Genomic DNA, 26,969 nt, shown 5'->3' with positions numbered 1-26,969 from the left:
GTACAGCTGAGCCTGATGGGAAGGTCATTAGTTTTGCAGCTATTTGGGCATATAAACTGAAGTACTGGACAAATTGAAACTTGTGACGCTAGATGAAAAGCCAGGGGATAACCAAAGTGATTACAATTCATTTAGAGGTGATTATGAATGTCTGTACCAGATTTCATAGCAATCCATTTAATATTTGTTGAGACACTTAACCAAAAACCATAAATAGGCTATCAACCTCATGGTGGCACTAGAGGAAAGGTCAGGGGATCACCTAAGTAAGTATTATTCACCCTCTGGGGACCATGAATGTGGGTACAACATTTTATGGCAATAAATCTAATAGTTGAGATATTGGACCAAAATGTGTGACCAAAAGTTGTGAGTCAATTTTTGTAATAACTGATACATTGATCAATTATTATCTCTATTTGCCATGACTAATGATTCCCCTTTGAGTATCAAAGGGGAATCGAACATCTCTTACATATAAGGAACATCCTGTGTGTTATCCACGACCACAGCAAAAGCATCTCTGAGACAGGACTCATGTTACTAGGAAATGCCTTATCAAACATACTATAATTTGAATTATTGCGTCATGATAAACATCGCAACAGTTCAAATTTAGGCATCAGTAATTAATAAGAAAAACAAAGTTAAGGGAGATGAACCATGCCGGTTTAACATTTTACCATTTTAAGGTTTGGTGGCATCATAACAACTATTCTTGAATACCTCTACAATCTGTCAGGTTGTCAGGCTTTTTTTTTTCTTCCATTCAACCGATCAAATGACTAGATCAATCTGTGGCAGTTTGCATTGCCTCCCCACATTAAACCACTGTGGTGAGCTGTGGCCTACAATTGCAAAATAGAAACATTTACAACAAGATTATTTGAATGATAATGCCACAAAGGCGTCATGCACCCAATGATGGCATGCAACCAAAAAATCCCACGTTTCGATATATAAGCGTGTATGCCAGTTTAGGACCATTAACTCAACAGCTAAAAGACAAAAGTCACACCATGTCTGTCATTAAAGGTAAGCTGTTTTTAAATGAAAGTTCAATAATTTACGATTATTTTTTTCCTGCAAAGAGTAAGAAAATTAAAAAGTTGTCAAACTCACTCTTAACATCTCTGTGTAACAATGCTTTAATAACTTTATTATGCTGTGATTTAAAGAGTATTGATTGATTGGTTGATTGGTTGATTGACTGAAAAATCTAAGGGCAAGCTGCCCAGAGTCTAAAATGAGCTTTAAGCAACATTTTCTTACATTATATTATTCTCTCTCAGTAAAATCAATTTAGACTTTGTGATGTTGATTCTATTTACCCTTGAGCAAGCTTCTGGCTGACTATGCAGATGCAGCATCATACTCTTTTGTGTATAACCTCCTGCAGAGCTCCTGCTTTCCTGCATTGTGATGCTACACATCTCCTTCATGGCCTCCCGACCAGTTACATCTGCTCCCGATCATGAGATCAATAAGCTTCGGAAGAACATGGTGGACCATCTGTATCTAGCTATGTGTGACCTACAAAAAGCAGAACATTTTTATGTAAGTAAACACGTCATTCTTTAAGTTTAAAAAGTTGAAAGGGACATTTTCATATTTGTAGAACTATATGAGATGTATTCAGTGGTAAAAGCCAATAATGTAACACAACAAAAACATTACTACAAAGTGAAGTTGCCTCCTCACCAGTGATGGAATGTGACTAAGAACATTTACTCAAGTACACATTCAAGGTACTTGTACTTTACTTGAATATTTCCATTTTATGCAACTTTAAACTCCTACTACACTGCATCACAGATGCAAATATTGTACTTTTTACTTCACTACATTTGTCTGACAGTTTTAGTTACTTCAGATTACAATTTTCCATCGCCTTACCTGTACAGTGAAAACCATGTATCTCCAAATTTGGTGGTTTTAAATTAGAATTCTTCTGATAAACTACAAGATGAAGTGTTCTTTTATGTGTTGAGAAAATTCTCCTTCTTCTTAAGCTAAATACCACGGTTCTAAACCCTTGTGGCATCATGTTATGATGATTTTATAGAATATGATGCATTACTGTAGATTAAAATGCCCAACAGTAGGCCCATATAAAGGAGTTCAAATTAGCACACCATTAAACATCTACATCAGTAAAATGTAACATAATGCAGCAGTAATATTATTATTATTATTATTATTATTATTATTATTATTATTGTTGTTGTTATTATTATATAGTATGTTAACATGAAATAAGGGACCATTTAGTATTACTTTAACTTTTGATACTTTAAGTGCATTTTGCTGATAATACTGCTAATAAGGCTCAGAGCTCTCCATTATTGACTTCATCATGTGCCTCTCACTTCCTCTCTAGGTCAAGCTTATACTCAAAGAGGCGTCACAGAGTTTAGAGCGCCCAGAGGGAATAACTTCTGGAAACACCACAGAAGAAATAAAGGCCTCCACCTGTGCCATCCTCGACTACCTCAGCAACCACCTGCCGACAATCATCAAGAACGTTGCCATTCAACACGAGGATCAGACCCTCGATAAGCACCCCGTCCTCAAAGAAACTAAAACGTTTCTTAGTCACTTCCAAACAATTGTAGACCTATCGCTGCCAGGGACTACGCATTGCGAAAGAAATGTTACAACTTCAGACGGTTACACTATGAAAAAACTTGGCTACGGAATGATTTACTATACCAGGCAATGGGTGGAGACTTTCACAAACACATCCACCTCCTGTTTAGGCCTACAGTAAACTTATGACAGCACTTATTGACAACTTATTTATTTCAGTATGTATTTATTTATTTATTAGTGTGTTATGTAAGGTTTTGTATATTTATTTATAGTTGGTAGCATTTATTGTATTTATATTGAATGTCTTCCACATTGTCTGGCCTTGTGCTGCTCCATTCTGACTGTATGATTGAAAAAATAAGTTGGTTATATTAAAATATTTAAATCAAACTACTTATCTTTTCTTTAAACAATGATTTCACTGCAAGAAGAGAATTTAAGGGTTCTTCATCATCATTTTTTACAATACACCCTTGTGGTGTGGTGTAACCCATCATTAGGCAGGAACACAAACACGCGCGCGCGCACATGTGATCATGCATGCATGCATGCACGCGCGCACACACACACACACACACACACACACACACACACACACACACACACACGCGTTAACATTTAGGCCTACTGTAGCCTACAGTATGTTGATCTTGAAGTAGGAATTCCAGATTAAAAAAGCAAGTTGAGCGTGATTTGAAAAATCTGATGCAGTCATAAAGTTAAACCTTGAGGGAATGCAGGCACAAATAGGCTATTCATATTTTAGATTTCAGAGCACATCCCTTAGCCTATCTTATATGTTCACTTGATCGTCTTTCTGCCTATATGGCTATTAGGATAATACAGACATATAGGCTACACATGACAATCATTTATTTTTCTTATTCACACAAAAGATAAAATCGAATTGAGTTTAAGATTTAATCTGACTGTAGGTGCTTTACGGGATGTGTAGGTTTGTCTAAAACAGAGATTCCTAGGGGCTCTAGGGAACTCCAGAGTGTACACTCAGAGTGTAGAACTGAATCCTGAGCTTGTATGACATTTTCTGCGATAGCCCGAAACACGTAGGGGAAAATATTAAAATGCCGATCATTATCTTTAGAGTCCCAATAAAAGTTGTCATCGATAGAAAGATTTTTGAGAGAAAGTGTCACATCAGAGAGCGTGCTGACTAAAGCCTTCTGCTGTCATGGATTGTCGTGCTGGTAAGAACCGTAAAGTGCATCTCAGAGTCCCGCAATGTATATATGTTTAAAAGTCCTACAACTTCAACTTCTGCGGGCAAAGTTGCACAACATTGAAACGCTCTAGTAGGCTAGTGACTGCAGAGTCTCTCTCTCTCTCAGTGTGTATTCAAATCTAATTCATATTCACTGTGTGCTCTTTCATGTCACTGCTGCAGTCGTCATCTTCCTGTATCTGCTCATTGCACAAGCAGCTTGCGGACCTGTTGGACATGGAACAAAAACCGGGGCCTTGAACGCAACCATCCAGGGGATGCGGGAGGAGATACGGACCGCTCTTGGCCACCTCGTAAGCGTTTTGGTGCTTCGTTGAATCTATTTACTACTAATCAAAGGGAATTCACTTCTGCTATACTCACACTGAGAGCATCCCTTGAGTAAATGTAGTATACTTTTTAGATAGCCTATTATGATAGTATTACTCACTGATATCACTACTAACCAAGACCGTCTCCTGCAGGATGAACCCGGACTGGTTCCCAACATCTCCTGCTTGTCCCTGAACACCACGGAGCTGGTCGGGCCGGAGCAGCAGCCCTTAACCCACCACCACCTCTCTTCCTTCCGCTGCTACATGATGAAAATGTTGGAGCGGACCCCGGAGTTGTCGCAACAGCTGAAAATAACCAGCCAGTACATAAAGAGTGTGGAGCTGCTGACGAGCGGACAGACGGCCAGTCGGGACTGCAGCCTACCCAGCTTTGACCAGGATGCGGATTTTTATGCGTTTGTCAAATGTCTGCTGGAGCTTCTGGACCAGCGGCTCAGCAAAGCAACGTTTTGATTCAAATGCGTTTGAATGTGCATTATTTATTTTTACACCTTTAAATGATAAAACATTCACCTTTGTAATCCAGTTTTATATGGATGAGAAAGTAAACTTGTTCTGAAAGTTAAAGTTCTACTTAGTAGGCCTATTAGTTATCAGTATCTGATAACCAAGTAAGATTTATTCAAAAACAAAGTGACATTCATTGAAAATAAAGTAGCCCAAGTCAAGATTTTCATTCTTGTTGCTTTTATTGTGATTCAGAATAATTTAAGCGATTTTAAAACTTCTTGCATGAAGACATTTGGGAACTTTGGAATTGAACAAAACACTCAGATGCAGCACATAGAAAATATATTTACTTCTTAAAACAAATGAAATACAACACTACATTTGGGGAGAACCGAAGTGGGCAGATCCAATCTGCAATGATACTGTATATCAGGTACAAAACCCACTCACAGAAACAGCAAACAAAAAGTTGGAAATCCAACCTGGTATGATAACCAATAAAATTGCCACACAAACACCAAGCTGCAGTGGAAAATCAAGTCTCTGTCATTAGTTACATATAGCCTACAGACGCTTGCAAAAGTATTCATACCCCTTGAACTTTTCCACATTTTGTCATGTTACAACCACAAACGTAAATGTATTTAATTGGGATTTTATGTGATAGACCAACAAAAAGTGGTGCATAATTGTGAAGTGAAAGGAAAATGATACATGGTTTTCAAATTTTTTTTACAAATAAAAAACTGAAAAGTGTGGCGTGCAAAAGTATTCAGCCCCCCTGAGTCAATACTTTGTAGAACCACCTTTCGCTGCAATTACAGCTGCAAGTCTTTTGGGGTATTTCTCTACCAGCTTTGCACATCTAGAGACTGACATTTTTGCCCATTCTTCTTTGCAAAATAGCTCAAGCTCAGTCAGATTGGATGGAAAGCATCTGAACAGCAATTTTCAAGTCTTGCCAGAGATTCTCAATTGGATTTTGGTCTGGACTTTGACTGGGCCATTCTAACACATGAATATGCTTTGATCTAAACCATTCCATTGTAGCTCTGGCTGTATGTTTAGGGTTGTTGTCCTGCTGGAAGGTGAACCTCCGCCCCAGTCTCAAGTCTTTTGCAGACTCTACAGGTTTTCTTATTCATCTGACCAGAGCACCTTCCTCCACATGTTTGCTGTGTCCCCCACATGGCTTGTGGCAAACTGCAAACGGGACTTCTTATGGCTTTGTTTCAACAATGGCTTTCTTCTTGCCACTCTTCCATAAAGGCCCAATTTGTGGAGTGCACGATTAATAGTTGTCCTGTGGACAGATTCTCCCACCTGAGATGTGGATCTCTGCAGCTCCTCCAGAGTTACCCTGGGCCTCTTGGCTGCTTCTCTGATCAATGCTCTCCTTGCCTGGCCTGTCAGTTTAAGTGGACAGCCATGTCTTGGTAGGTTTGCAGTTGTGCCATACTCTTTCCATTTTCAAATGATGGATTGAACAGTGCTCCGTGAGATGTTCAAAGCTTGGGATATTTTTTTTATAACTTAATCCTGCTTTAAACTTCTCCACAACTTTATCCCTGACCTGTCTGGTATGTTCCTTGAGCTTCATGATGCTTTTTGTTCACTAATGTTCACTCTAACAAACCTTCACAGAACAGCTGTATTTATACTGAGATTAGATTACACACAGGTGGACTATATTCACTAATTAGGTGACTTCTGAAGGCAATTGGTTGCATTGGATTTTATTTAGGGGTATCATGCTACATTTACACGTGGCCGGCTATTTTCATAAACGGACATTTCAACCTCTCCGTTTTCAAAAATAACATCGTGCACAGCTGTCAGTTTTCAGAAAAGTGTTAGTTTACACGTACCCGTGTATAAATGCCGTCAAGAGCATGCCAAACCTGTAGGTAGCAGTGTAACAAGAAGCTCAAGCCCACGTTAGCCAATCAGAATCCCGAAAATAGCAGCAACAGCAACGAATCACTTCCTCTCTCTTCCTCACTTCCTCGGCTGCCTAAACCTCCGTTTGTCTCAGTTTACATGCAAACATGCAAACAACATTTTTCAAAATCTCCACTCTGGCCGGAGTTTTCTTAGAAAGAATCATTTTCAGAGGCAAATTCTCCGTTTGCGTGTAAACGAAAAGCACAAACGAAGGGAAATGTCTCCGTTTTTGAAAATAACCATGTACGTGTAAACAGGGTATCAGAGTAAAGGGGGCTGAATACTTTTGCACGCCACACTTTTCAGTTTTTTATTTGTAAAAAAAATTGAAAATGTATGCGCCGTTTTGTGTTGGTCTATCACATAAAATCCCAATGAAATACATTTACATTTGTGGTTGTAATGTAACAAAATGTGGAAAAGTTCAAAGGGTATGAATACTTTTGCAAGCCTCTGTAGGCATGATTTGCCTCACTGTTAAAGTGTTGAATTTTGTTGACCGATTTTCCCGTCTTACTGTAAATTGAGCAGCCTGTACATTACAGGCTGTACGTTACATACTTCTACCTTGTAAAAAAGTATAACTGCCCATTGAAAGACATCTGCAATCCACAACACACAAAATTCTGCACATTCATCAAATAAGAACTATCAGTGGTGCCATTTGCTACCGTAAAAAGAGTAAACAGAGTTGTTCTGCCTGAGGAGTGCTGAACAAAAAAACAAAAGACAAAGACTAATCAGCCTGCAGAGATCATGAGTAAGGGCACTTTATTTGACTTTAAGGCTGATGTACGTCGGGCATGCTGACTACACTAAATTGGCATTGTGTGTAATTCTCAAGCAGTCACCAGAGCGCCCTGACAAATATGTCAGTAACACAAAAAATTAACAATGAATGGGTAAACTACTCTTTGATATGGCTTTTGGTATTTGGTTTCTGTGTGCTGTGTCTTTTCACACAGCAGACTGATTTCTCCTGTGTCTGTCATTAACAATTAGTGTAACTATATGAGCAGAAAACAACATTGGTAAATCATACCATGTGATGAAACCTGTACCCTTATACAGACGTGTTTTCCTGCTCAGAAGGACCCTGACTTGATTTGTTCATAGCTGAATAGAAAATGATTACGCTGACCAGCGCAGCCCTGAGTGACCAACAAAGAACCAAAAAAGACCCTGACAACATTACTGTGCATTTTGCTTAGATCTTGTAACACTGTACGTGTTGTGTATGTTTATAGCATTTATATATAAAATCTGCACTGCTATTTCAGTCATGCTCCCTATGAGGGCTGTAAATAATATCTCTCCATTATGCTGTGACCTGCCCAGTAGAAACCCATGTATGTAACATACTGTTTTTAAGATGAAGGCTTTCTTGTACATTTTGCAGTTGAACTCACTGGAAATGGGCAGAGCAAGCAAAGTATGAAGGAAGATGGTCAGCATGGATTGAAAACCACAAAGAAACCACTATTGTTGAAAGGCAAAATAACATACACCTGAGTAAATGAGGGATGGAAAAGACAATGGCGCTCTCAGCTTTCTTATAATTATTTAGCACAGACCAGCCCACTGGTGATCAACTTCACCATGTTTCAGGCAATCCTTTACATTCTGCTGTGAAACCAAAAAGCACAAACTACACTGCCAACTAGTCTTAATACAAAATCCCACATTCATCTCATCTCCTTGTAAAAAAACCCCATCCTATCCACATATTTTTTACACCTGAGAGAGAACACAAAATGAACGATCACTCAATATTTCCCTTTTTTAACACAATGTTGTGTTTTTACATTATGAAAGTAATTTAAATATATATTGTTGTTCAAAAAGCAAACAACCAGTACCACCCTTCAATAAAGTATTCAGAAGATCTTCACCTAAAGCAGGAGAAGGTTGTAGCAGTTGCTGTCATTCAAATATAATATGAAAGACATTTTTGCTATATAAATGTAATTTCAAAGATGGCGCTCTCTGTGTGAATCATTCCCAAGAATCAATGTACAACAGAACAAATGTATGACCATTGTACATACAGAGTAAAAGTAAGCCAGACCTAACTTGCAAATATTGTGTCATTTATTTTTCAGGGAACTCTGTGGAAGACGTGGTGACCTTGCTGAATGGCTATAAGGTAATCTTGTGATATGTCATTTTAATGATTGCTGTTAAAAGGTTCATGTGGCTCTTGGGTCACCTCACCTCCTCTGAGAGCAAGGCTGTGTGTCTGTGGTTGTGACGGCCTGGAGGGCTTCTTCAGGCAGCAGGGATGGATCACTAAGTATGGACGTGGTTGTGCTCAGCTGGCGAAGGGTACTCAGCACCACTGAAAAATAAGAGACCACAATGTAATAACCATAACCTGACTGTAAAACACAGCATTTCGAAGCTGTTGTGCTATGTATCTTTACAGAGTGCTACACGGTGGGCATGTACTTGATTCACAATTTTCAAAACTGATTGTGATTTGGTAGCTCAATGCCTCAACTATAACTCAACTATTCGTAATGACGGGGGGGCAACGTGTCAATGTGCAACAAAATTTGACATTCAATATTGTCCATGACACTGTGGGCAAATTTGTCATTTACCAGGATATTTTCCCTCCCAGGTTTCCAGAATGCATAAGAACCCTCTGTGTCATGCTAAGGACAGCGACTCAACTGTTTTACTTACTGACTCACTTACTTACAACCCATGATCTGACTGCGGGACATTGACAGATTTGTATAATTAAATTTGAGGGGACTGCCCCGCTAGACATGGAATATAAAACTGGAGCGATAAGCTACTTAATTCTTTACAGTTTTTCTGCAGTGGTGCAGGCCCAGCCTCTGACAAGCTGCTAAAAGTGCAACTTGAACGATAGAAATCTTTTGACGTCACCTTACATTATCAGGTCCTTAAGTGAGACTTAGTCAGGAACAAAAGCGTATTATTTTGAACAAGTGAGAAGTGAAAATAACTATTGGAAAGTCTTATCACTGTTTCTGCCCATGACATTGAAGATGGAGTAATTTCACGCATCATAAAAAAAAAAAAGAAAAGAGATGCGCTGTCAAATTTCCTGTCATGGTTGCTTGATAACAGCTTGAAACAAGATAGTGGCATATAGGAAGTATACAATCTTGAGTAATTGAATTACACACAGTGGTGATCTAAGACTTTGCAGCTCGAAGGAAATCCAGAACTACAGATTCTATTGTTTTTTCCCCAACTCTGCTTCTTTGATTATTTTATTTTTATATATGATCTGTAATGCCAGTATTACTTTGTTATATAATTTCTTAAAATGCAAAAAAAAAAAGAAAAAGATTAAGTGGGCTGATGAGGTTTTTGCTGGATGTCTACAATAAATAGTCCTTTACTTACTGGGTCTGAGGACTGGAAGGGAGCAGTGACGCTCGAGCCATTGCAGGGTGGTCTGACACAGCTCTGCCCTGCTTGTAGTTGACACCATCCCATTGAATGACTCAAAGAGAGGCTTGATAATGATGCTGAACTAGAATTGATGATGGTCAAGGATCAATTATACTACAGAGTGAGCCGAATACAATTCTGCCTGACCTCTAACATGCAAATCTGTAGCTTTTACCAACTCATGCTTCAATGTGTGGGTTGCTTAACCTGAAAACTATGCAACTAAATCAGAGATTGATTTGGCCTCCTTTGTAAAGAGAATACAAAATCAGTAATTGAAATGCAGTTTATGATTGTCTTGATATAATGTATTCATTGCACACTGTATATAGGTGTATAGCTCCGTCAGAGATAATTGGAGCCCCTGACCACAAATACATAGCTACTGCATTTGGTAGATAACAACAAAGCAATTCCCCTTCTTAACTATAGTGTGACTGGTCAAATTGTCACAGTGAATTTTTGGTTATTTGTCAGGTTATTTTAAAACCTCTAGGAACTGTGGCCACTGAATAAAGTTTAAAGACATCTGTCTATACAACCAGGACTAACAGTAGCTTGGTTTTCCTCAAGAGCGATGGGAAGATTTTTAATATTTCAGTTGTGTAACACTTACTTCTTATTAAGTCTTCCTTGACTGTGCAGGATATAATCATTCTGTCAGAATCAAAGCCAAACACTTACTCTGTGTTATTAATAAGCAGCAAACTATGTTAGAGCACCTTCATTTAAGGATACAATCCAGAACTTCCAGTTCTGAAGAGTGCGGTCCTTTACATATTCATTGAACTTCTCTTGCATGTGGTTGACCCGATGCCGCCTGATGGGTACCCCTGTCGCAGGAAGCTGTTCCTGACACGAGCTGTGGCCAAGCAGTGACAAGACACAGAAACAGTTAAGTTAATATGTTAAGTGTCTGTGCAACTTGTATATCAGAAGAGGGGTGATGCATTCACAATGCTTCAACATACTTAATGGAGGTGTTGAGCTCTTCTATCTCCTCACGTAGTCTCTTGGCCTCTTCCTGCATCTGCTGTCTCTCCTGTTGGAGCTTCCCAATGTGATCCACTGTCTTCTGCAATGTGACTGCATTACTGATCTATATGCTCAAAGTTAATGAATATGGTAGAAGGGGGGAAAGCAAATGGAATATTTAGAACTATATGTGAAGCAAAAACTGTGCACAAACTGCCAAAAATAGTGATGTCCTGAATACATTATGGATGTTTTATGAAGACACACAGGTACACAGACTTACATTTATTTGTGACTTTAGAGTAGGAACCAAGTTGCAGAGTGTTTTAAAGCCAATGTTTATGTTTGATCGTCTCTTTTGCTCAGCAGATATGTGTGTTGTCCTCCGGCTCTGTCACAAAACAGCAGTGGAAATATTACACAGAGGCTTACTGATATGGTGTCATATATTACAGAGGAAAAGGAGAAACGCGACTGATGTAACGGGCTGGGCTATACATTTGCCCAGGCATTTAATTTAGTCTGTCTTAATTCATTTTTAGCATTGGGATTCATGGCTTTCCATCAACATGCTTTAACACAAAGTGTCATTTTATTTAAAAAAATCAAAACTTTCACCAAAATCAATATGTCATTCAAATAGTAACATCCACACGAAAATGTAGCGATCACACTAGCATACCATTTATGTTAATTAGGGCTGTTTCGAATAGTTTTGAAGCTTCATTCATAACGTTGACATTCAAATTCTAAATCAACATTTGAATGCTGTGCACCTCTTTTATTTTTGCATGTCTATTCATTCTGTTTAAACTCTATTTCTGCACAGTTGCAGATAAAGATTAGGCTACACTATTATCAGTAGTGTACTATTTGTAGGTTCCAGTGGTTGCTGCATAGGATTGTTTTTGACTCGTGTGATCCAAACATTTCCAAAAGTCAAAATTGATTGAAACAAATATAGATGTAATCATTTCCAAAATGACAAAAACATATTTTTATTGAACAAAACATTCTACTTCAATCATTATTTGTTGCCGTTTAGCCTTTCAAAAAGAACATTTTCACTGCGGTCAAAAAGCTGTTTGCTCTCCCGCTTGCCGCACACAAAGGGAGGTACGCACCTGTATTAATGAGGCTGTATAGCGGCAATCTAACAGCAACAAAAATTACATTTGTATAACCAAATAAAAAATGTTTTCAAGGATTTTAATAAATTTTTTGAGGGTGATGATGTCATACAATAGACAGACATTCAAAGTTTCATTCGCAAACCTCAATAAACACCTTGAATGTAAGAGAAAAATGACATTCGGTACAGCCCTAATGTTAAGAAACATAAACACACACAAACACAAACCTGATTTTGTTCATTCTTTACCAGAGGTGTACTGCTGCTGCTGATCAGTGACTGGGGACTAGGAACTTGATCTAACCCACATGGTGATCCTTGACTTGATCCCGGCTGACTGTGACCTGGAAAGAAAAAACAAACTTGCAGCAAGTTGTGAGTTTGGAGTCATGATGTGCTTTCTGGGTAGAGTGAAGTCTCACCGACACTAGAGGAGGCTTTCTGATTCCTGCGGCTGGAAGAATAAGACTTTCCTTTGGGGAGAATAGGCTGGGGAGACTTCTTTGTCTTAGACAAAACATGAAATCCAGGAGCCTGAGATACATGAAAAGAGAGCAGATAGACAGGAAATAAAAAAAGAGGTACAAGACCAAGAAGCACAACAATGAAATATGATCTTTCTTTATTTTGTAATTGATCACCTGAGTGTAAGACTAATAACGTTTTATTTTCAGATTTATAAATTATACACATCACAGCGAAGTAAACAATGAAATGTAAATGTTGCAGTTTTTTAATTTTCTATTGGCAACTCAATCATTTCAAGACCAACTGTGGCGCAAGAGATGAAAACATACCCCTCCAAGCTGAGAAGGAGTGATGACCACTCCAGTATTATGGACCACATCTGCTTTTAGAGGTGTTGGTGTAACAATTACAGCATTGGCATGACCTGGGAAAGGGGCTGAGAGAATGAACAATGACAGTGAGGCACTGCAGTGTTGTTTTATGTACATTAATACGTAAACATCCATAAATGAGTTTTTGACATATAGGTCCCCACTGCCTTTTTATGTCTATTCAGGAAATAAAATCCGTAATTAACATATAGTCTTAACAAGATTCATCTGTCTAAATAGGTTTCAAGCCAAAAATCTTGAGAGTGAATTTTACAAAGATAAGCTGTTCTACTAAAATGAAAGTAAGGGGCACCCTTGAGGCAAAAAGGTTGGGTTGCCAACCATGGACTGCAATTGTTATAGATATTATTTGCCTTATATTAGCTTTACACTATATTAGAGCTAGTATATCAAGTATACTAACAGTTTTTGGTTCTAAAACCCTGAAAAATATGTTGAAATTGTGGAGATTATTTTACCGAACAAAATTGAATTGTTTGCTACAGAGATTATTTTCCTCAATTTATCAACCAATACAGTTCCATTGGAAATCTGGCAGCAGATGTTTTCTTCTGTGCTTGTCAAAAGACATTATCAGTGGTACAAGCTACTTGTTTTTTTTTAATTGACTCAGATTAATTACAAACATTGTTGTGAATCAATATGACTGAGTAACAAAGGCTTTAGTGCTATCTTGTGGTAATTAAGTTAAAGTGACACAGCTCCACTGTCAGATCAACAATGTTAAATACACAATTTCTCCAAATGCAGAACCAATATCATTATCTTGAGATCAGATATAACAGACCTGTGAGGATGAGGCGTTTTTTGTTTGAACCAGGTGACAGAAAGGGGCGAGGCAGGGCAAAAGTCTGAGGGTGCTGGACAGGAGTGGCAGGTAATGGAGCCAAGGGCTGGAGTTGGGAAGGAGAAGCTGGAGGTTGTGTAGATATGGAGCTATATTCTGAGGTGTGGCTGAAGGTGGTTGCTGCATCGCTGGGTGTGACAGTAGAGGAGGCCGTGTGTGTAATCACAGACTGTGCTGCTGTCTCATCCAGCACTGAGGTGTTGTCCAAGGGTAGTGGAACCATGGGTGCTGCTGAGGCCATGTCCCGATCTGGAAGGCACTGTGCCAGAGGATCATGGGATAATGACTGAGAGACTGAGGAAACGACTGCTTGATTACTGGGTGCTACCTGCCCAGGAAACAGAGGCATGTAGTTTTGTACATAGGCAGCATTACTACCACTACAACCACCACCACCTGTTCGGCTGGTTTGACTGGCCATGGGAGAGGGGGTGGGCAGGGGCACAGGAGGGGAGATGTGGTTGCTTGTGAGCATGGAGGACATTAACTGGGCCTGCCAAGGGATGACATAGGAAAAAGGAACATAATCACTTAGTCATTTCTTCCAGTGAAATATGAAACAGAAGAGATGCAATTATATGTTTTATGTTTATATTAGCTATAAAATTGTCTCTTTGTGCTGGTTAAGATTATGACAGTAAAAGAGCCATCTTACTACACCTTTTATATTATTATTAATTTGTCAGCAATGACAATGTCAGAAGTGGATTCATTATTCATTCATATATTAATGCATTGATCTTCTGGCTACTCAATATTGGCAATGTAGCTTAATTTTCACAACTGCAATCAACTTGCACTAAAGAAAAAACACTACTTTGTCACTTTTTAATGAGAGAGAAGGGTAGAGACAAGAGACTGTGGCAGAATTGTGGACAAATATCTGTCAAACTAGCTGCATTTATATCTGTCTTTCTATTTACCCAGGCAGATGCAAAATACATATATTTTTTAAGTATTTTAAGCCAATGTTTCAACTGGAAATAAGAGAGGGGTTTAAGTCCCTCCCCAGGCTTCCAGTGTATTGAAGATGAACATTCCCTTAACTACATCAACATGCTGTCAAAATATACCTTTTGGTACAGCTCTCAGATACAGTTACTGTTGTCTTTCTGTACCTAAAAGTCGGACAAGGACCTGTGGAAAGGCTGCGTTTATAGACCTAACAGAAAATAAGGCTAAATAAAGCTTCAAGGAGAATGACAGCATGAAAGAGAAGCTAAATATTTTTTCCACATTTTGAGTGAGTGATTGATTCTCAAAAAACTAAAAGTTTAATGTTAAGCAGTTTGATGAGCAAGTCATGTATGAAAAGTGCCTTGTAAATAAAGTAATATTATAATATTATTATAATTAGTAATATTATTATGTTACATAGATTTTTTGTGGAACTACATTAAGACAGAAAGATGGTAAAAACTGACCAAAAACAAAGTCTTAAATCTAGGAAAGACAACAATCCTTGAACAAACTCAAATCATGGTGGTGTGTGAGTGTTAGGGGACTGTGCCTTGGGATGGTGTTTACCTGTGACTGAGAGCTGCTGCTGGGTAGAGGGGTGACAGATGATGCAGTGGGTAAAACAGAGTGGAAGACGGGCGGACGGAGGCTGTGAAATAAGTCTGGAACAAGAGTCTCTATGTTAGCTAGAGGTTAGTAAAACCACTCTACTTTTTGTGTTAGGCTAAGCCAACTGCTTTAGCAGAGTTACTAGAACATGTGCGCTTGATTCCTGTAAAGTGTGCATTATTAGTGTGTGTGCAGTACTCCTGCAGCTATGGGTGGTGATCCTACCTTGCAGTGGATCAAAGGAGTCCATGAAGTCTAGGTTGGGTTGTAAAGGAATGAGTCCTGGTTGGATCATGTCTGCGTTCCCTGCATGAGCTGTGTAAGGCAAAGATGCCGCGGTAGGGAGAGTAGGGGGAAGACATGACAGTAGTGCCAACAGTGAATGAAATACCAAAGTATCAAACCAATTATTAAATCACATATTGAGTGAGTAGGAAGATACTAAAAATATAATTAGGATGTCTCTACTATATTCATAGAATGGATTTTCTCACCAATCTCCCTTGGATTAGGCCAGGCTATGTGCTGGTGCGAGGCCAACGTAGAGAACAACGTGTCTGAAAACTCAGACATCAGAACATCCATGTCAAAGAGGGGGTCCATCTCCATAGGGGCAGGTGTTTCATTAAGCCTACGAGGCACACGGCGTGCAGCGGCCTCTTCATCCTGGTAAAAGGAGACACGGAGCATGTCTGGAGAGACTTCCCCAAACAGCGATAACTGCTCCTCTGGTCCCTTTGAGTGTTCAAAAGGCAACCACCAAGCCAGTTAATGACACACAAGCATGCAGTGTTGAGTACAGCAAACATGGGATGGCACTAAACTAATAAACAATGCTTTGTCTCCACACTTCACTAGTCTTAAAAAATAAATCACCTTACGTATATATGGATTTATTTTGTGTCTGTCAGCAAGTTACAAGCTAAGTTAGGTGAAACCAGTCCGAATGTTTACATAGTAAAAGATGATCTATTAAAACGTATATAATAATGTGAGGGTGACTGGGTTTGTATGGGTTCATTACATTAATACCGTATCAACATCTGGTTGAACAGATGCTGATAGTAATGTTCATGTTAGTACTAACAGCACTTTAGTGCATGATGCAGTTTTGCATACCTTAAGCAAGCTCGAGAGGTCGTCATCCTTGTGCTTCTGTAACTATAAAAGTGAGTGCCACATTAGATAAATATTTTATGACCAATCAAACAAACATGATACATATAATGAAATACCCAGTATCCCCCTGAACTATTACAGTGCATATATAAAAAACTAAACACAATACCCTTTTTTTAAAGTATGTTCTCCACTTGTGATATTCTCTTATGACGATTTCAATTCTTCTTTTCCAGCATTTCCCATCCGTGGTACTGCCCTGCAGAAGAAAGAGGGAGATGGGAAATAAACCAAAGTCCATAACAAACACAAAGCACAAAGAAAGGAAGTGACAAGGGAAACATAAAACCAAATTATTTTTAAGTGTTTGAGAGAGTGAACATAAAATGATCCGTGAGAGGATTTCCGTGACAAGAAACAACACAAAGTCACTATTGCCGTTTGTGCACCACAAAATGATCAAATCGAATCTTTCTGTCTTTACCTCTGCAGGACGTTGGACATCCAAGTCCATATTTCCATCGAGAGGAGTTGCAAAGTGACAAACAGGATTTTCCCTTTTCTCCACATCTGCAGGGTAGAAAAACAACCTCAAAGTCACCCTCAGTTGAAATGCACAGTTCCTTTTTTCATACTGGTGAGTTAAATTTACAATACAACAGGAAATAAATGAAAAACTTAAAACATTCATAGCTCAGCCTCAACTCATGGCTCATGAAAAGCTTGACTCAGTTTGTGTTTATTTTTGAGACATGAATGAGAGTCAGTCACAAAACTGCGCATGGCATGTAAACAAACCGATAATACTGCAGCAAGTTGCAAAGACAGCGCAAATATTTATCTTGAAATCATGAAAAGCAGAATCTAGTTCCATACTGTAATAGACAAGTATTTTACAGATAATGTTGCACGTCTGTTAAGTGTAGGTTGTAATAAGTATAGACACATGAACCGAGAGGAAAAATAAAGCCTGGTGACATCCACGATCATGAAAAGGGCAACATGAGCTGAAATGTAGATCAGTCAATATAAAAAATCTGATTTATGAAGGTGTGTCCTCCCCACTATTTCTGACAACAGATTCTTGAACCAAACCCTCATGTCTTTACACATGCTACAGCTTGATTAATTAATTCAAGTCACTTTAAACTAAATACTAAACTCTATGGATACCAAATAAAAGAGGAACTCTTACACTGCATATACCAGGCTCTCCATATGGCGTTGTTGAGGCGGATCTTGTCCCTCCAAAGCAGTTTTAGACCTTTGAAGTTCTTCCATTTGGGAGATACCAACTTACCACTGAAAAGACAAGGAAATTAACAGTGAAATAATATCTCAAATGATTAGAAACACGAGACATTCTGTGAAACAAATATGATGGCTTCACTTGTACAAGTACATCAACATCTCAGCCCTCAAAGATCACAGTGCTGTCCTTTGTGTTAGCAGCAGAAGAAGCCCTGACATTCTTGCTTGTAGAAGATAAACTAATTCCATAGATTTAAAAGGCCCAATTTATTTTCTACCCCACAATAACACAACACTTTAACTAAGATTTAACTAAGTTTGTTTTATTATAAATCTATTCTGCTCAACTTTGCCTAACACCAGCAGGAAGAAATGTCGTCTTTATACATCAATACTGACGCTTGACGATGAACCGAAGTCTTAAAACCAAAAAGTGACACTTACTCGCTGTATCCAGGATTGAATTTAAAATCCTTCTCCTGACCTACAAAGCTCTAAATGGTCAAGCACCATCATATCTTGAAGAGCTCATAATACCTTATTGTCCCACTAGAGCACTGCGCTCCCAGAATGCAGAGTTACTTGTGGTTCCTAGAGTCTCTAAAAGTAAAATGGGAGCCAGAGCCTTCAGCTATCAGGCTCCTCTCCTGTGGAACCAACTCCCGGTCTGGGTTCGGGGGGCAGGCACAGTCACCGCATTTAAGAGTAAACTTAAAACTCTCCTCTTTAATAAAGCTTATAGTTAGGGACTGAGGAATTGCAGCGTTCGCCTAGACCGGCGGGGGAGGGTGTGTAACCACAGTCATGGCATGCCCCCTCCCTATCTCTGCTTCTCTTCATAGAAAGCTTACATTTAGGGAGTGAGGAGTTGCAGCGTTCGCCTAGACCGGCGGGGGAGGGTGTGTATCCACAGTCACGGCGCGCCCCCTCCCTATCTCTGCTTCTCTGCAGCTCTTAGCTATGCTGTTATAGTTTTAGACTGCCAGGGGACTTCCTTTGACACACTGAGCTCCTCTCTCCTCTCTCTTTCCATTTGTGTGCATCCATGTCCCAGAAATGCTTGTTACTAACCTAGCTCTGGGGAGCTTATTCGCCGGAGTCCTTATGTTTTTTTTCTGCCCAGCATGTTTCCTTGGATTAGGGTGGCACCAAAATTATGGTTGCAGCTGTTGCCGTGGTCCTGCTGCACTCCCTGCTACACCCTGCTATGCTCTGCAGTGTCCTGCCGCGTATTGCTGCATCCTGCTGCGTCCTGCTACGTCCAGCTATGCTCTGCTGTGCCATGCTACATCCTATAATGCCCTGCAGTGCCATGCTATGCCATGAACTACTACGACTACTATTTCTGGTCACTGTTCCATTATCTTTATTGTGATTGTTATTGCCACTGTTCATCACACCCCCAACCGGCACCGTCAGACACCGCCTACCAAGAGCCTGGGTCTGTCCAAGGTTTCTTCCTAAAGAAGAGTTTTTCCTTGCCACTGTCGCACTACATGCTTGCTCTTGGGGGAATTACTGGAATTGTTGGGTCTTTGTAAATTACAGAGTGTGGTCTAGACCTACTCTATCTGTAAAGTGTCTTGAGATAACTCTTGTTATGATTTGATACTATAAATACAATTTAATTAACACTGAGCCAGTGTCCATCACTCAGTAAAAGTTAGGAGAGCTCTGTTTGGTGAGAGGAGTTACATTTCTGATGACTGACTGTTTCACTGAGGGACTGGCCTAAATGTGGCTCCTAATGCCAATACTGTAGGCTCTGGAACATGTCTATTTAACAAATGACAAAAAAAGTACATTTTGAAATCAATTATGTCATTACTGACTGAAAAGACTCCTTCCATTCCCTTTCCACTCCATTTCACTCTTTCAAGGATACTTTTGCCACCTGACCACACCCACCTCACCTGTTGCCTATAAATTGATTGTGAAGCCTTTGGCTCATTCTTTGCACTCTCTGCCGGCACGCCAATGCATCCTGTGTGTGTCTTCATAAGTTAACGTGAGTCAATCTATCATTTTGATTGCGTTTTATGCCATGATTTACTGTCACTTTGCTAACATGTGCACTTCTGACTGAATTCCTTTGTTTGCCAGACATGTGCCATAAGCCATGTGGAAAGATTGTTTGTATTATCTTAAAGATTGTGCATTTGTGAGTAGTAAACTCACATCTCCCTTTGTTCATTTATATAGTTTTTTAATTTGTGTTTGACCACTGTCACTAATTGTATTATATTTGTTATCCCTTTCTGCAAGCACACAGACAGTGCTATGAATCAAAATCAACCTGAATGATAAAATAAAATACCACTGGTGTTGCATCAAACCCTGCCTTCTCCCTGCCTTTATTCATCACTCCATATCAGTTGACGTCTTCTGACAGACTGTTTGCTTACCAAACCCTCACTCCACCCGAACCATTTCATATCACCCTATAGTTCCTTCACTGACAAAGTTTTTTTTTTTTTTTTTTTTTTTTCTTGTCACAGGAACAGAAAAAAGCTGAACTCTACACTGAGAATCTGAGTGTACAAGTTATTAAAAAAAACAAAAGGTACAGATTACCTTTACCTACACTGGCAGTGTACTGAAAATACTTAGAGATAAAGCAAGCAAAACAAACAAGATGAATCTGCCAAAGTCAAGCTGAAGTTAAAATTAGTTACAAGTGAGATACTAACAAATTCATGACATTTATATAGCGCTTCATCATAGACACTCAAAGCACTTCAGGGGGAGAACTACTCTTAAGGAGGCTAATTAACAGGAGATGTGTATTAAATGTGAAACAAGGCGACATCTGAGGAATTCAGTTTCAGTTTTGGCTGCAGTATGTGAAATTAATGGTTACAGCACAGTGACATTACTGGAGCCATGGACAGTCTTGTTAATTTTGAAAATGTTTTCTTAGTCAAACAGGCATTACTAAAATGGTTAACTGAAACTTTGTGGCCTCAAAGAATGCTGATATTAAGTTTAACATCTGAGTAATTATACTAGTGCACTATACCAGTAATATTCACCAACTTTTAAAAAAGTCAAATGACATGACTAAAGTGTTTCAAAAGGACAGAAGAGAATGAGACTAGGGCTGTCAATTGATTAAAGAATGTAATCTAATTACATACTCTTAATTGCATACATAATTAACATACCTTTTAGGAAAGTAAGAAAAGGAAAAAAAAGGGTACTAAACAGTTGGTGACATTAAAGAACGGCTTGTTTATTAAGGCCATATGGTCAAAATTAAATGATTTAATAATGTATAACAACTTATTTCACTAGTAAATTGCTGTTGAACGACAACCACCAGATGGGAAAGGGACATTTACAATAACTTCAAATGCACCACGAGGCTGTAGTTTACCAGTTTCATTGAACGCACCGTCTGTGTTGTTTCTTCGACAGCAGCTGCAGATTGTTACATACCGGCGTTGAATCCTCTACAGTAAAACAGTCAAACTTTACACCGTTTAGCGTTAGCTGTCAGCATTTTAACCGTGTTTAATCCAGCTACTAGCTAGCGGTAGGCTAACGTTAGCTGCTGTCGAGTATAGTGTTGACTAGCGTCACGTGCAGCGGTGTTTGTGTTGCCTGTATCGTCTTCAGAGCATCAGAGAGAAGCGCAGACATATCAGTGGCACCAGATTTCGGTAGCCAGGGTTGTCAGGAAGAAGATTTTTACAAGTAAATGATCCAGGCAGCACATTCTCGTCTCCCTCCTTCATTTTACAGTCCAATGGTGGCTAGAACAGCTCCGGGTCAAACGTCAATATGGAATAGATTAATCTGAGTTATTTTTTTTAACGCGCTATTTTTTCTCAGATTAATTAATCGAAATGAATGCGTTATTTTGACAGCTCTAATAGAGACAGAATTAAACATTTCTTACAAAAGTTACAAAGTAACATAGATGTACATCGCTCTGTGAATTGCATCCTGAAACTTGCTCAAACTAATTTTGGTCTTGTAAATTTACACATATGCTGTGGAATGATAATTTTATAGTTCACATTTTCTTAGATTTAGCTTGTTACAATATAATTTATTGTATTTGAATGCTATGATTATAGTGACAAATACGTTAGTGAACTTTTCCTTATTAATCTCCTCGCCAAATTCCACACTCACAAATGTAAATTTACAATCAAAAGAACTCAATTATTTGTATTTATAAAGGAAATGGAACTATACGTGTCACCCTGTTTCCATCCTTCCTCTCCTGTTGCAGTCTGTGCTTCCTGTCCAGTCTTTGCCTGTTATTATAGGGGAAAACTTTGCAGATCCACCAATGCCCTTGATGTGAGTAAAGGCTCTCTGGGGTTCATAAATACTCTTAATTTCTCTGTTTGCAACTGGTAGTAGTGCTTTCCTGGTCTATAAATAGTCTTCCTGTTGTATCCAAGTTAGTGCCATTTGCAAAGTCAGAGGGAATCCTCTGAGCAGCTGGCTCTGCACCAACGCTACAGTAAACAGAACCATGGGTAACCCAACATTTTCTTTATAACTCCCCTCTTAATATCTTGTTAACATCAACTGCATTTAAACCCAACTTTCATTTGCTCCTTTTAGTTTGTATCGTAACAATTACACTACATTACATTGTGTTAAGCCTATAAACTTATCAACTTATCATCATTCACTGTCCTGGTTTTTGTCTTTGTTTGTGTTTTTATGGGATTATTTTTGTGACTTTAATTCCAAGCAAAACTTCTCAAGTATCAAACAAAAAACACTAACTCAAGCAAATAAATTGTCACCTCAAAGGTAAAACTTAAAATTTGCAAACAAAACATAGTCAAACTATTGGTCTTTTATTCGTTTGATATGTCCTTTTGTTTACAGTTCCCTCTGCTTCTTTCTTAATGTTTGTTTGCAATTCTGGGTCCCCATTGGCTAATGAGTTTCTGGAGTAGTTTGAGTAACAGCTGAGTGCCTGCCTGCCCTGACGTTTCAGTGCAGCTAATGTTAGAGACTTTGGAGGACACACAAACCACTCTACACAGTGGATTCCTACAAGATTAATAAAATGTAAGTATTGACCATATATATTGTCTGTAATCTACGTTGCAAGCATGGTTACTAGATAGAGGTCGACCGATATGGTTTTTCTCTGGCCGATGCCGATCTTTAGAAATCAGGGTCAGCCGATGACCGATTAATGCTGCCGATTTATTTTGGCCGATATTTGGCTGATATGTGCTTGTTTTTAAACCTCTATTTGAAAGATAAAATGTAACACTAATGTACACAGAATTTCTCAACAAAAACATTTATGAACACTTCACCAATCTACACTGTATAGGCTACTTCAATTAAAAATGTATAATGTAAAAACATACTGTAGCCTAGCCTATATTGTATAAATAATGTATGAAAAATATATTAAATAAACGAAACAGGTAAGAAGAAAATAAACTTTGTCAAATAAACCTTTCAATGAAAAAATAAAGTTTAGTGCACTTATCAGCATTTAACTTCTGAGAATACAAATCTGCTTCACAGAAAGTGATTAATTAATCTCAACACTATTTCCTCCTAACTCCTGTTGAATCACATAAGACTAGGGCTATCTAAAGTCAATTCTTTTTCACCTTGTTTGTTAGATCATTGTTCATTTGTTGAGTGTTTTATCTGTGTTTTGGGGACCCTACTGTTAGCCTAGCTACATGTCCTGTTGATTTCCAGATTTCTGTCATTCAAACAACTCTTAGTTGTAATTTAAAACTCATCCAGCCAATTTAATAAAATTAAGGGTTTTATTCATGCTCGAGTCCATAGATGCAGTTAATGGATACAGGCACGGAGGACTGAAGACTCTGTTAGCAACGATTAGCTCCGTTAGCGGTTAGCTCCGTTAGCGGTTAGCTCCGTTATAGGAGTGGATGAGACTGCCACGGACAGGGGTAACAATCAGACTCTGATAAATGACATTCGGGGAGCTTCCACAGCGGTGTGGCCGCGGCGTTTCGTACGGTTTTATTAGTAGCCTACAGTTAATCCCAAGGCAAGAACACCAGCAACATGCTACTACTAACAGTAGCGTCTGAACCTGAAGTGACTGTGCGAGACACACTGCGCAAGAATTCACGTGGGGAGGGGCTGGAGGCAGCTGGTCTGGGCGCACTGTAAAAAATGTCGCCTATTCATGTTTTTAACACTAGGCTGCCCGCAGATGCGCCTGCTTATTAATCGGCTTGATATTGGCGGATGCCGATTATGTAAAAAAAAATTGCCAAAAATCAGCCGATTAATCGGTCGACCTCTATTACTAGACGTTTGTTTTTTCGTTGTGTTAAGTTACTAACTAGTAAAGCTGTGTAAGTTAGCATTTAACGTTAGCTAACTGCTAACGTTATCTAAAACAAATGCTAGCCAAGCCAAGTAATGTTGGCTTCCTGTAGCTAGCTACGTTACTGAGCTAATTTTCCATGGGAATACTTTTTACGCTGTTTGTCAGACTAAAGTAATATATTTGAGGGCATTGATTTGGGCCCATCTCTTGAGGGTAATTTTTCAGTATTTGTAACATTTTATAGACTACTTTTGGCTCAATACCAATGAAAGATTACAGTTGTTCCTGATTGCTTATTTTATTGTGTTGACCTCGGGTCACATTGACCCGTTTTAAATTTTTGTTTTATATCAGAAAATATGGGACGTAGAAATAAGCGCTGAAAATGTGTAGAAGAAAAATTTAAACATTTAAAACGTTGGAAAAAGCAAAAACAAACTGTGAAAAAAAGGTGTCAAAAACGTCGAAAAAAAAAAGTGTTTTTTTTCAAGGTTGACGGGAAGACAACACAAGGGTTAAATCATTCCACTCTAAGTTAGAACAAAGATATCTCTTTGTAAGAGCTTTGAGAGTGTAATCTGAGTTCCTCAGGCCCTGTCCTCGGTGCTCATAATGTTTATACAGAGTACCACACTAAACCCGTGGTGGAAAGTAACAAGTACATTTACTCAAGCTCAAGTGCTGTACTGAAGTACAAATTTGAGGTGATTGTACGTTAATTGAGTAATTCAATTTTACGCTACTTTATACTTCTAATCCGCTACATTTCAGAGAGGGGAATATTGTTCTACCCTACATTTCTTTGACTGGTTACTTTTCAGATCAAGATGTTACAATTAAAAACGTGATAAGCTTATAAAATACAATGCATTGTTTAGGATTAAACTAGTGGTTTCCAACCTTTTTGGCTTGGGACCTCTTAAAGGGGAACTATGCAGTTTGTTTTAGCTTAATTTACCATAACTGAACAGCTTCGGAGTCATTGGAATGGTTATATGACTTTTTTCGAGTTGAATGGTGGCTGTCTCGCTTCCCCCTAGCGCCTGTGAGCGGAAAAACCACCCTTGCAACTTTCAGCCGGCAAGCCGCCGGCCTCAGCACCAGGAAGTATTGCATGATATCAGGTCTCGCGATGTAACGAATTGCTTCACGGCACTGCACACATACGCCCATTCAGGAACTGGCTAACAAGGTAGCGATGGTGTTTTTCACACAATCGTCATGGCTGAGCCGGCAAAAAAGAAGCAGAAAGTTAGGAAAGCATTGTCGGAGGAACGGAGAAAGAGAAAACGGCAGACTGACAGAGCACAAGTAAACGTAGGAGCTGCCAAATATCTATTCCGAAGCTGTAGGGGGAGCTCTATAGAGAAACCTGCGAGCAAAAAGCGAGAAAACAGCGAAGACATGGCTCAAACTGCATAGCACCCCTTTAAAGAAAAGCAGTATCTAGTTGGGGCCCCTTTTCATGTTTCCCGTTTGAGATGTATATGTGTTGTTAGCATTTCCTCTCTAAACTTCTCAGATGGTTTCATACAAATAACTGTTTGGGGACCAAATAGTAATATTATTCAAAATAAAATATGAATATACATTTGTGCGGCAGAACTTTTTTTCTCTTCCATAATAATCATCATCTCATGACCCCCCAGATTTATCTCGTGACCTTTAGGAGAGTCCCGTTCCTTGTTTAGGAACTGGACAAAACTACCTAATTGTGCAGATGTTAAAACAGGCTCAACCTTGATCAACTACAACAGTAAAATATATTAATGTACATTGATTTTTTTATCACTAATACATTGATGCATTAGTATTAACAATCTGATAATGTCATAATATATTAGTCACTGTGCTATTTTATCTAAAGATTTTTTTCATTTTGATGGCAATACATTTGTACTCTTACTTGAGTAGAATTTTGAGTGCAGGACTTTTACTTCTCATGGAGTATGTTTTACTCTGTGGTATTGGTACTTTTATTTAAGTGAAGGGTCTGAGTACTTCCTTTACCACAATCATGAGTTACATGAAGAGGAGACTCGTGACTGCAATTTCCAGTATGTCCCATTCCTGACTTTTCCCAGGATTGAAGAGAGCTTAACATGAACTTGGTGAAGAGCTACAGTGGAATGAATAGGCGCACATGGTGCTGAGATGTGTTATAACATACCTGTACGCAAGAGTCATGCACTCAAAGAGTTTGGTCAAGGAAGCGTCTATGGAGAGGTGCGACATGCTCGCCTTGCCAAAATGATAGGTCTGACAGGTCTGCTTGTTGACAGTATCGAAGTCGTAGCCTTTCTTCGGAGGGTGCTCGCAATGGGGCGAGGACACCATAAAGTGTCCGCTGTGGATGATCTGAGACTCCAGCCCGTCTGACCTCCTCAGCCCCAAGTGAGTTTCCTCCACGTCCGAGTCGTCATCCTGCTCCTGCTTTATGCTCTCCGGTGGGTGACGGTATGTCTGCCGTAAAGCCATCTCTCTAGTAGCCATGTCGGTAACTCACAAGACAAATAGCTAACGTTAGCTAGCAAGCTAGGACAATACAACTCTCTTTTTCATGAGGCTTGCCAACGTTGGATGACGCGGTTAAGGCTGACTCTTAGTTAAAGTTCTTTTAATTCGTGCCGTGGAGGTCGAGCCCTCTGTTCACTCATTTTTAAATCTCGCTGTTGCTCATTAATGGCCCAAGTTAACTTGTTGTTGTCTCGCTAGATAGTTGACGTAGCTGGGAGTCGCAGCCACCAGCTGACAAAAAACAGCTCGCAGGCTTCGCTGTCCGGAGCAGGAAGTTCCTGTGTTAAACGTTTCTGATTGGTCGGAGTCAGAACCCCACCCACCGAAGAACTCAAAATAAACCTGAAGCGACAGGTCGTACACAGTCCTGCCCGTTTTTAGAGCGTTAAATTAAACAAT

General features: G+C 39.1%; 1 protein-coding gene across 4 annotated transcripts; it reads right to left on the bottom strand.

Moving 5' to 3' along the window:
* Window positions 1-7,493: 7,493 nt before the first annotated feature.
* LOC116056684 (MLX interacting protein) lies at window positions 7,494-26,831 on the bottom strand. 4 transcript variants are annotated; one of them, XM_035992688.1, is made up of 18 exons: window positions 26,224-26,831; window positions 17,694-17,800; window positions 16,983-17,068; window positions 16,668-16,757; window positions 16,499-16,540; window positions 15,874-16,114; window positions 15,605-15,694; window positions 15,409-15,432; window positions 15,338-15,378; window positions 13,751-14,303; window positions 12,901-13,007; window positions 12,526-12,637; window positions 12,332-12,447; window positions 11,255-11,362; window positions 10,968-11,095; window positions 10,735-10,858; window positions 9,949-10,078; window positions 7,494-8,902 (listed from the first exon to the last, which is right to left on the bottom strand). In XM_035992688.1, exons 1-18 carry the CDS (start codon window positions 26,544-26,546, stop codon window positions 8,775-8,777), a joined length of 2,550 nt encoding a protein of 849 aa, XP_035848581.1. In that variant the 5' UTR covers window positions 26,547-26,831; the 3' UTR covers window positions 7,494-8,774. The 4 variants fall into 4 exon arrangements, with proteins under 4 accessions (XP_035848581.1, XP_031164802.1, XP_031164803.1 ...); XM_031308942.2 differs by having other exon boundaries at window positions 12,353-12,447; window positions 15,338-15,432; XM_031308943.2 differs by having other exon boundaries at window positions 15,338-15,432; window positions 15,874-16,045.
* Between the last annotated feature and the right edge of the window lie 138 nt (window positions 26,832-26,969).

This window comes from Sander lucioperca, chromosome 2, assembly GCF_008315115.2.
Source record: "Sander lucioperca isolate FBNREF2018 chromosome 2, SLUC_FBN_1.2, whole genome shotgun sequence".
NCBI lineage: Eukaryota > Metazoa > Chordata > Actinopteri > Perciformes > Percidae > Sander > Sander lucioperca.
The sequence above is the reverse complement of the archived record's forward strand: the minus strand, read 5'-3'. Positions and strand labels throughout refer to the sequence as shown.